We start from the raw sequence: 11,267 nt of genomic DNA on the forward strand, positions 1-11,267 counted from the left end.
AATGAATCCGGTAGGTAGACGGTGGAATTTGGTGCAATATGTGATGGGATAGGCCTGTCGAGTGCTACGTGGCGGACACGCTCGAGCACGCACAAGCATTCCCATATGTCTCATATTTGGGCTGGATATGAGGGGTGCCGGTCAGCTTGGACGTTTGAGGCACCCGTCTTGGTCGGCTTTTTGACCGGTGAGAGCATCTTCAAAGCAGACCCTTAAATCTCCACCGCATGTCTGGACCACGGTGTCCGGATCACTTTTGCCATCCAAGGGGAACCTGTATAAGTCCGCTTAGTAGTCCGGACGTACAGATTCCGGTATCCCAGGAACATGCATGGTCTTTTTCTTCTCTCTCCTCCCAACCGCACATGCATGCCAGCATGGTTCGCCTCTTCACTCTCTTCTTCCAAACGGACACTAAATTACTAATATTTCACCCCATGCATGGTACCACCTATTTTTTCTCCTCCGGGATTCATTATGATTAGCATTGGATGACTCCCTTCTGCATCATGTCCACGAACCAGATCCAAATATAAAAATGAACCATACTTTGTGATTAGTATATCAGGAACATTTTTCGATCAGTTTTGGAGATGCCTTAAGAGCAACTCCAACAGGACGACCCATTTCGTCCACCACCATCCGTTTGGGTCGGCGCGGACAGAAAAGATGGCCCAACACGCTGACCCAAACGGACGCGTGTTCGCTTTTCGTCCGCAGGCGACCCATTCCTGACCCAATTTTGAGCCGGATTTGTGTCGGCGCGGACACGCGACGGACGCGCGCGCCTACTCCTCTCCCCGGCCCGCCGGTCGGCAGCAAGCACCATTTCCCCCCATTTTCCCCAAAACCCTCCCGCCCGCGCGTGCTCCCGCCCCACACCCGCCATGGACGACGACCTCGACCTCGACGCCGCCGCTGGCCTCGCCTCCCTTGGCTCGTCCGGCATGAAGACCGCCCCCTCCAACAAAGGCAAGCCCCGTGCCCCACGCAAAACCGCCGCCACGGCCAAGCCAAAGAAGGCGCTGACGCCCGAACAGCGGGCGGCGGAGTTGGCTAAGAGGAAGAGCCGGAGGCATGCCGTGGACGCGAGGGGTGAAGCCGCCATTGCCGCCACCGCACAGCAGGAGGTCACCGACGCCCGCGTCGCAGCGGCAACGAGGGAGGCGCTCTACATGCTAGGGTTAAACCCTAGCCAGCACAGCCTCATCAACATCGCCGTGGCCGCCGCGAACAGCACCGGCTCGTCCGCGTTCCCTCGGATTGTGCTGCCTGACTCGCCCCGTGCGTCGGCATGCACCCCGATACCCGGCTTCCACGTGTATCCGCAGGCCTCGCGCCTCTCCGGGGAGTGCTCGCCCGACGTGAGCATGGTGGCGCCTTCCACCCCCGCGCCCGCGCCCATCGACCTCAACGTCACACCGGTAGCCGGTGGCTCGAGGAAACGCGCGCGGCAGATGCCGACCGACGTGCTACCGGACGCCCGCAACCTGTTCGACGAAATGCCAGCCGCCGCCAACGAGGCCTACATGCAGAACCTCAGCTTCGAGGGCGGTACGCCGGCCGCTGCATATGACCCCGACGAGACACAAAGCCAGGACGGCCGCGGGGTGTTCGCACCGGGCGCTGGCTTTGATCAGTCGGCCTTCATGCATGATCAGGTCGGCATGGACCTGGACGGCTTCCCACTTGACCACGAGTTTCCGGATGACTACGGGCAAGAGGAAGAAGACGAGTGCGACATCGAAGTGGAGCCTTTGTTTGAGGACGAGCTCGCCAACCAAGCCGCCGGGCCAAAGCCGAAGCGTAAGAGCAAGCGCACGAAGGCATACACGGCGGCCAAGGACAACCTTCTTTGCGAGTGTTGGAGGGACATTGGACAAGACCCCAAGATCGGCGCCGAACAAAAGCATTCAACTTTTTGGATTCGTGTCCACCAGGAGTTTCATGAGCGCAAGAAGTTTCCTCCTTACCAAATTGTGGCCGCGAGAGCCTTCTTTTTTTGTATGCCGACTTGTGCGCTGGCATGACCACGAGGCCGTGATGGCGTGGTCGAACTCAAGTCCCACCCCTTTTTGTGTGCTGGCATGTGTGCCAGCCGCTGGCGAGTACGCCAGCATGAACTGTGTGGTGCATTTTTTGAAGCTGGCAATGTATGCCGGCACTAGCAATGATGCTGACATGATCTATGTCCGCGAGCCTTTTTAAAAATTTAAGTGCGGACATGAAAATGGGTTGGCGCATTGGACGCACTGCTGACCCAAATACAAAACAGGGCGGACGTCGGGCGGGAGGCCGACCCAAACAGACATAAAGCGGACAAATGCACCGTCTGTTTGGGTCGGCCCGTTGAAGTTGCTCTAAGTGACCGGACCGTCTGTCCGGACATTTAAGAGGGGGTTTGGGGTGTCCGGCTCTATGCTCTTAGGGTGTGTTTGGTAGCATGTATGGACCTAGCCTAGTTGTTCTCCTCTCATACATGCTGAGCGTAGACATGCTGAGTCCATGCAGTTGTTGTTGTTTGGCAGCGATGTATGCGCTGAGACATGCTGAGCTTAGACTTTGTTTGGTAGCCTACATGTGTTTATACATGCTGAACAATTTTGAATTCCTAATATTTTTTGAATCATGAACAAAATCGGAAAAATATGAACACAAATTTAAACATATTTTAAAATTTTAAGAAAATGAAATTCTAAACATTTTCTGGAAAATTTTAAAAAATGAAATTCTGAACTTTTTTGAAAATTTAAACATATTTGAAATTCCGAGTTTTTTTTTGAAAATTTAAACAAATTATGAATATTTTATAAAAAATTAAATAAAATTTGAAATTATGATTTTTTTTCAAAATTCAAACAAATTGTGATTTTATTTTGAAATTCCGAACATTGTTGAATTTTTTTAAAAAAATTGAAATTCTGAACATTTATTGAAAATTCAAACAAAATTTGAAATTATGAACATTTTTTGAAAATGGAAACAATTTTGAAATCCTAAACTTTTTCAAAAATTCAAAGAAATTTTGAAATTCTAAACTTTTTTAAAAATTTAAACAAATTTTGAAATTATGAATATTTTTAAAAATATAAACATATCTGGACGTGGTCTGGTGGGTGGGGACGCGTGTCAAGGCCAGCATGGCTGCCTCCATGCACCCTGTCTGGGGTGCATGAGATGAGCATGGCTGAGGGCCCTTTTATGCATCAAATGAACATAGTCCATGTGAGCCCATGCACCCTACCAAACAAGTAAAAGTGGATCGGATTGAGAACTTTTGCCCTCGTGCACCCTCCATGCATCCTGCCAAACACACCCTTAGTGTGGTCACAGGGACGCGACAGGCCAGCGCACCCCACGGATTATCGTCCGGTCGTCCCGTGGTCAACATCGGGCCGATCGATCGATCGATCGTAATGCTACAATGAATACGAAGACTGATCCGAAAGAAAAAGAAATGCCATCAGAAGAAGGGACGCGCGACACCTGGAAACCATGGATGGCGACACGGCGACACCGGTGGTAACGCGTACTGTGTACTACGGTTTTCAGGCAAAACAGAATGGGGTGCAGCCTAGCCTTGACCCGTGACTCGGTCGGCAGGTCAAAGCTGCAGTTCCACGTACGATGTACGCTTTGCTTGCGTAGACAGAAGAAATACATCATTTCTCTTTCGAAAAAAACATCATACGAAAATCTACATTCGGTGAAAAGCGATGAAAAGCACGAGAAAATGATGTTTTAAAGTGTCGAAAATATCCATCGCTTCTGTTTCAGATCACAATACTTTACCCATGTTCAGAGAATCCGGTCCATCTTGCACTCGGAACTGAATATGAACCTGAATCTTTCAGCACAGGTTCTTTGATAATAATTTAATAAGAGCCACAACGGTACTTGAAATTCCCTGCACGTCTTGTTTAACGGCCTCGTTATCACGGAAGGACTCTCTCCATCCCAGTCCACTGCCAGCATATCTTCAACGAAAGCAATTAACCTTTTTGCTTTCAACACACCTTCCATCAAGTCGCCGAGACATAATGCCATTTGGAAGATGCCACCCCTTTTGACCGGAGGAAGTCACGAGTGTCGTTTGAACTGATCCACGATAGCTGCGGCAGCAGCAGCAGCCCCCTCTCTCGCATTCTCCGGCAAACTGTCCGCAAAGACTACGACCGCTGATGATGATGAAATGGTGCGCTCATGCACTGCTCTCCCCAAAGGAGTTTGCCGCCGGCTGCTTGCTGAGCGCTTGAATCTTTTCTTTATAGGGCCCAATATTTTTCAGGCGTCCCATAAAAAAATCAATGCCAGTTGATTTTTCTAACCACTGGATTCTTTTTCTTCATTTGTATTTATCCTCCCGACACCCCCCACCCCATGTACCGCTGGCCAACCGCCGCCTCCTCTCTCTCACGCACGCCTCCCGCGCTGTTTTCTACCGGTTTAACGCTGCCCCGATCATCCCTCTAAGCCCCGTCCTCCTCTAGCGTCATCGACCGGCCGTCCCACCGCACCCACGGCAACAACCTCCTTCCCGTCCTCCGCCGTCGATGTCGCGGCCTCACCGTCTCTAGCTCAGAGCTACTCATTCTAAATCGTTTTACGCTTGGGAAAATTCCAGGTGCCTGGTAAATAGTATATGTGTTTCTTTATACTATATCCCTCCGTCCGTTGACAACTCCTTTTCTGCTCTTGACTTAAAAATAGGACGCGCATAACTGGCGTCCGTTCACTAAAGCCTGCATGGCAAATGAACGAGGGAGACGGCGGTTTTTAGTGCGTTTAAGGGGTGGTAGGGTGGCGGTTTTTAGAAACTGCCATGGCAGTTCCTTCCTTTCATTTTTTTTCATGAAAACTGCCATCCATCGGATGGAGATCGTGCGGTTTAGGAAGGGTTCGCTGGCAAAACGTCTGTGGCTTACGTTCGCCGGCTAAGATTTCCCCGAAAACAAGACCATTATTATTTTGAGTAAAATAAAACACGAAAATTGGCAGAACAGAAGAGAACAGACAAGGAATTGGAGGGGGCAAAGCAACCTCTAAATTGATCACAGAGGAAGCTTAAGCACAGAGTACCATTTAATTCTCTTCACACCAACACGGCACGGCACTGCTTATCTACTTATCTACACAACTAATTAAACATAATAATCCTCTTAATTCGACGCGGAAAGCAAAGAACGCATGCTCCTGTATCTTCCGTTCCAGAGAGCAAAAGTCGCCGAAAATTAACGCCGCTACCACGTTTACGGTACCACGTTCGGTGAGCGTCCACGTCGCTGACCGACTGACCGGCTGGCGGATTGATTCAGCGCAGCACGGGCCTGGTCGGGTCGTCCCCGTGGTCGTCGGGGCCGAGCGAGAACACGTCGACGGGCGCGCGCGTGCCGTCGATCCCGCCGGCGCTGGCCGTCGGCTGCGGCGTGCCCTCGCACCTGTTGTCGAGGAAGAGCACGACGACGGTGATGTCGTCGTGGAAGCGCCGCCGGCGGCCCTTCTCGATGGCCGCGATGCTCTCGTACTTGATGTCCTTCTTCCTCGCCGCCTCCAGCTGCGCGGCCCGCACCAGCCTCATCGCCACGCCCTTCCTCGGGCTCCGGGACACGATGCCCACGGCGGCCTCGTCGCTGAGCTGCTCCCACAGCCCGTCCGACGCGAAGATGATGAACTGGTCGCCGGGGCGCAGCCTGCGGGACGTGACCGACGGCACGGCGCTCATCACCGGGCGGCGCAGCGGGAACGGGCAGAGCGACTGCATCACCGCCGGGCTGCACAGGTCGGGCCGCTTCAGGTACGCGTCCCCGATGGAGCGGGACACCTGGATGATCCCCTTGATCCGCCACACGCCGTGGCTGCTCATCACGATGTGCGGGTCGTCCGGGTGCGCCTCCGCCACCTCCCGCCGCACCTCCTCGTCGGCCACGTTGTGGTCCCGTGACAGCCGCTCCGCCACCACCGCCCTCCGCTTCTTCCCGCCCGTGCTGGCGAGGCGGCCGAGCACGGCGCGCGAGTCGCCGAGGTTGGCGACGTGGAGCGTGCCGTCCTCGATGGCGCCCACCAGGCAGCAGGAGCCGACGGACAGGAGCCGCGGCTGCGACGGCCACGACTTCTCCACCATGCCCATGAACGCCTCCTCCGTGGCGCCGAAGGCCCTCTTGATCACCTGCGCCGAGAGGCCCCCGCTCTGGGACGCGAACTCTGCGACCAACGAATCCACGAGTCAACAAACAAGGTCGCCGATCGATTTGATTATTACTACAATAATGGTAGAGTAAAAGTTGTGCATGACGAACACGCGCGTTGAACGAGAGCAGCAGGCAAACCTTGGATGAGGGAGAAGAGGCGCGCGTTGACGAAGCGGGCGGCGTCGGGGCCGCCGTGGCCGTCGTAGACGCCGACGAGCGTGGCGGCGGGGGAGACGAGCACCTGCGCCTGGTCCTCGAGCGCCTCGTTGGCCTGCGCGACGGCGACGGAGTACTCGCCGGAGGCGTGCGCCTTGAGGCCCACGTCCCACACCAGCCCGTCGTCGGCCACGCTCCCCGAGCGCCCGGCCCCGCCGCCGCCTCCGCCGAAGCAGCAGCAGCACCACCGCGAGCCCCTCATGCCTCTGCACCTCGGTCGACCGTGGGGTGATGTGAAAGAGCTGCGGGGGAGGGAGTGCCTTGTGGGGTGCGAGTGTGACAAGCGTTCGGGCGGGTGGCTTGGTGTACTCATAGGCGGGGTAAGCGCGTGGGATGGCAGCGGTGGATCGCGGGGGCACGGCACGACGACGAGAAACGAGGGGTGCGTGCGTGGAAGACGCGTTCGTTAAGTTTGGCTATTCAAACTCTTTTTCCAGTCTCATGCGAACCGGATGAGAGACATCTCAACGACGCACCCGCGACCGACCGACCGACCGACCGTCTGAACCCGAACGTGTTCGTTTCCTCTGCCTCGCGCAGGAATTCTAGCTCTAGCTCTAGCTCAATTCCATCTGGAGAAATTGATATGTGCATCTCGAATTCACTATGGCTGATGGGAAAGGGACGCATGATCGCTAAATGCTGTTGCCACGCCCGGCCGTAGGAGGGAGGATCGGTCACATATCTTATAGACTTTCGAGGAAAAGGGCACCGATATCACGGCTTAGTTTTGTCGTGTCATCGTTTACTCCGAGAGATGTTGTGTGGAATGCGGCAGTGGAACTCAGTCTCTGAAATTTCTCAAGATATATCCTTGCTCTCAAAGGTGGTGTGGTCTGGCAGGCACGCCTCGTCCTCGTTCCTTGAGAATGGAAATTTGATTTCAATGCCATTGGATCGGACGTGTGACAACACTTGTAATCTTGTCTCTGCTCGTCTCTGTTTCCTCACTCGAGCTGCCAAACTCAAAACGGCCACTTTGTGATGACACGGCGCTCACTTTGCCGGTATATGCAATCTTCCTTTTTTCTACAGGCCTGCTCCCGTTCACATCCGGTGGGGCCAGGTGGGGCCCAAAATAGGCCCACAGAAGATTATATCCTATAGATATGCCACTTTGTATATCTATGGGATATACTACTCTGTGGGTCTATTTTGGGCCCCACCTTGTATATCTATGGGATATAATAAAAGAAAAAGAAAAACGCCTTTAAAGGACACGTGTCTGAAACTGCCTAAAGGAGTTGCCACGTGAAGATAAGCAGCTCTAGGGGATGCCATTTAGCCGAAACCGCCGCACACATGACTGACATGCACCACCATCGTCGGCCAGAGGGGAACTCCAACCTCCAACCAGAGCAATAATCAACACTGACAAGCTTGAAACAATGCAACCTCTCCCGGAGATAACGTAGTGGGCCCTCACGCAGGAGGTTGAAGGGGAGAACGACTACTTACAGACGAGCCCAGTGACGAAGACACCCCGCTCACCCCCCGGCAGCGCAGAAGAAGATCCTTCAAGCATCGTTAGTAGGAGATGGTCCCAAAACTCACATCAAACGAATACACCATGTCCCGGGCCAAATCAATCCTCTTGGATCTCCCAAGGACTAAAGTGACAACACCAGAAGAAGATTGCGAGGGGGAAAAGGGACCAAATTGGAACAGAAAAGCAAGGAAACTTATTTTGGAAAGAAAAAGACAATGATATGTCGACCGTTCTCCTCGATCTGAAGAACAATAAGGGAATTTAATAAGAACATGATAGGAATGGTTATTCAAGTGGGTGGGTGGGGGGGGGGGTGGGGGGTGGGGGGTAGAGACCGAGGCAAAGAGAAGACGTTGCCAAGGAAGACGATGGCCTACCTGAAACCTTCCTATTATATGTTTTTAATACAAAAATTGTACCTATAGACTGTGGTGTAGACTAGCTAAATTCAAAACATAGTTTCCTCACTTGAGTTGTCAAACTCAAAACGGCCACTTTGTGTCGACACGACACTCTCTTGCCGACTACCAGGCCATCGCATTATCCACATCTGCAACCTTCTCTTTTTTAATGGCAAAACTAAAAAAACACTTTTATTCACATCGGGTGGGGCCAAAAATATGCCCTGCAGAAGATTACATCCCACAAATATACATACACACAAAAAAGATTACATCCCACATATGGGATATACAAAGGGGCATAGTAGAAGAAAATAAAGACCGCCCTTAAAAGACGCGTGTCTTAACCTGTCTAGGGTAGTTGCCACGTGAAGATAAACGGTTCCAGGGTTGCCACGCATTCAAAAAAGCTATACACGTGCCCCGCATGCACCTTCGTCACCGACTAGATGGGAACTCCAGCCTTGTCAGCAAGCGAAAGAGAAAGCCGGGGTTGGGGATCTCCCATGCGGAGATCTGGACGTTGGAACTAAAGAAACCAAAAATTCTACATAAGCAATTTCTTCAACAATAAATGGCAAGTCCTGACAAGGACACCGCTCAGATAACCTCTCAGAGAACAGGGGAAGGATTACATGTTGATGGCAAAGGATGAGTCAAAGCACTCGTGCCAACAATGACAGAGGACCATCTGAACGACATATTGTTGGGAATCGTTGCATGGAAAACAAAAACATTTTACGCACACGCAATGATCTATCCATGGAGATGCATAGCAACGAGGGGGAGAGTATGTCTACATACCCTCGTAGACCGTAAGCGGAAACATTTCACAACGCGGTTGATGTAGTCGAACTTTCTTCGCGCTCCAACCGATCTAGTACCGAACTCACGACACCTCCGTGTTCTGCACACGTTCAACTCGTTGACGTCCTCTGCCTTCTTGATCCAGCAATACGGCGAGGTAGTAGATGAGTTCCGGCAACACGACGGCGTGGTGACGGTGACGGTGATGTGATTTCCGCAGGGCTTCGCCTAAGCACTACGAAAACATGACTGAGGGAGTAAACGGTGGACGGGGGCGCCACACACGGCTAAGACAATGTTGTGTCCCTGTGTGGCGTCCCCTCCCCACATATATATCGGTGGGAGGGGGAGGAGGCAACCTAGGGTAGCCAGGGCGCGCCCTAAGGGGCTGGCCGTCGGCCCTAGGGCTCCTGCCCACCTGCGCACCCCCCATTCCATGTATGAAGAAGGGGGAAGGAAAGAGGGGGGGGGGAGGAAGGGGGAGTCCTACTCCACACTTTCCTTTCCCTCCCCTCTTTCCTTTCCTCCTCATAGGGCCGACCTGTATAGGGCGCATGTCGGTGTCAAAACCGGCGGATCTCGGGTAGGGGGTCCCGAACTGTGCGTCTAGGTGGATGGTAACAGGAGACGAGGGACACGATGTTTTACCCAGGTTCGGGCCCTCTCGATGGAGGTAAAACCCTACGTCCTGCTTGATTAATATTGATGATATGGGTAGTACAAGAGTGGATCTACCACGAGATCAAGGAGGCTAAACCCTAACGCTAGCCTATGGTATGATTGTTGTAATGTATGTTGTGTCCTACGGACTAAAGCCCTCCGGTTTATATAGACACCAGAGGAGGCTAGGGTTACACAGAGTCGGTTACAATGGTAGGAGATCTACATATCCGTATTGCCAAGCTTGCCTTCCACGCCAAGGAAAGTCCCTTCCGGACACGGGACGGAGTCTTCAATCTTGTATCTTCGTAGTCTTGGAGTCCGGCGGACGATGATAGTCCGGCTGTCCGGACACCCCCTAGTCCAGGACTCCCTCAGTAGCCCCCGAACCAGGCTTCAATGACGATAAGTCCAGCGCGTATATAGTCTTCGGCGTTGCAAGGCGGGTTCTCCCTTCAAGTTCCATGTACCTGCCGAACAGTGTCTGGCTTTATCATAAATACTGTGTTTCTCGGCTTCTATGCCCAATAATGGCTTTTCACCACGTGTAGCACGAATGCGAAAAGCCAGGGTTTCTTTTATGTTTCACCCCCCAGTCGTGCGAGTCGTCCGCCTACAAAAGAGGCAAAAATCCAGATCCAAACCGCACCATCTTCCTCCCGCGAATACTCCATCGGAGCGCCCTTGACCTAAAAATCCATTCCATCATGGACCGTCGGCGCGGCTCCTCTTCTCGCGCTCCCAGCCCACCGCCAGGGGATTGAAGGAGGTGCTCTGTTCCGCACAGCGAGCTGTTGAAGCTCCAAGCGGGGGGATATCTCCCTCCGGCCTTCATGGTCCCAGTTCGAGCCGGGCTGGTCACTTATCAAGGTGGGAGGCAAGCGGAGGCTACCCCAAGCCCCAACAAAGGGGAGCGAGTATGCTTCGTCCCTTATCTGATAAGGGGACTCGGATTTCCAATACATCCGTTCCTCCGCGGGCTCCTGAAGTTCTACGGACTCCAGCTCCACCACCTCACGCCCGCCTCTGTCCTGCATATCGCGGGCTTCGTAGCTCTTAGCGAGCTATTCCTGGGCATTGAGCCCCATTTTGCATTGTGGAAGAGGCTATTCTGCCTCGTACCCCGTTCTCACGAGGGGTCCATATATCAAGTGGGCGGCGCCGAAATATGGCGCATCGCCGGGACCGAATACCCATCCGGTACCCCCAAGAAGGCGTCCGAAGACTGGCCTTCAGAGTGGTTTTACATAGGAGACGCTCCGCTGCCGGACCCAGTCCGGATTGGCCTCCCGGAGTTTAGTGCTGCTCCTCTGAAGAAATGCCTCAGCTGGCGCCCACGGAGCCCCCGATTGGAGGAAGACAAGAGCGTCCATTACTTGATGGGCCAAATAAGATTACTAGCCCATTCCGGGTTGACCATGATTGGAGTCATGGCGACATGCATCATGCGGGGAGTACAGCCATTGCAATACAGAGGCCACCCCATGTGGGATTTCAACGGGGAAG

The 11,267-nt window shown here is 53.2% G+C and overlaps 1 protein-coding gene across 1 annotated transcript; it reads right to left on the reverse strand.

Annotated features, from left to right (window-relative positions):
* Nucleotides 1-5,021: 5,021 nt before the first annotated feature.
* Nucleotides 5,022-6,703, reverse strand: LOC123093045 (probable protein phosphatase 2C 29). The gene is made up of 2 exons (XM_044514921.1): nucleotides 6,327-6,703; nucleotides 5,022-6,201 (listed from the first exon to the last, which is right to left on the reverse strand). Exons 1-2 carry the CDS (start codon nucleotides 6,604-6,606, stop codon nucleotides 5,312-5,314), a joined length of 1,170 nt encoding a protein of 389 aa, XP_044370856.1. The 5' UTR covers nucleotides 6,607-6,703; the 3' UTR covers nucleotides 5,022-5,311.
* Nucleotides 6,704-11,267: the final 4,564 nt, after the last annotated feature.

This window comes from Triticum aestivum, chromosome 4B (assembly GCF_018294505.1).
Source record: "Triticum aestivum cultivar Chinese Spring chromosome 4B, IWGSC CS RefSeq v2.1, whole genome shotgun sequence".
Taxonomy (NCBI): domain Eukaryota; kingdom Viridiplantae; phylum Streptophyta; class Magnoliopsida; order Poales; family Poaceae; genus Triticum; species Triticum aestivum.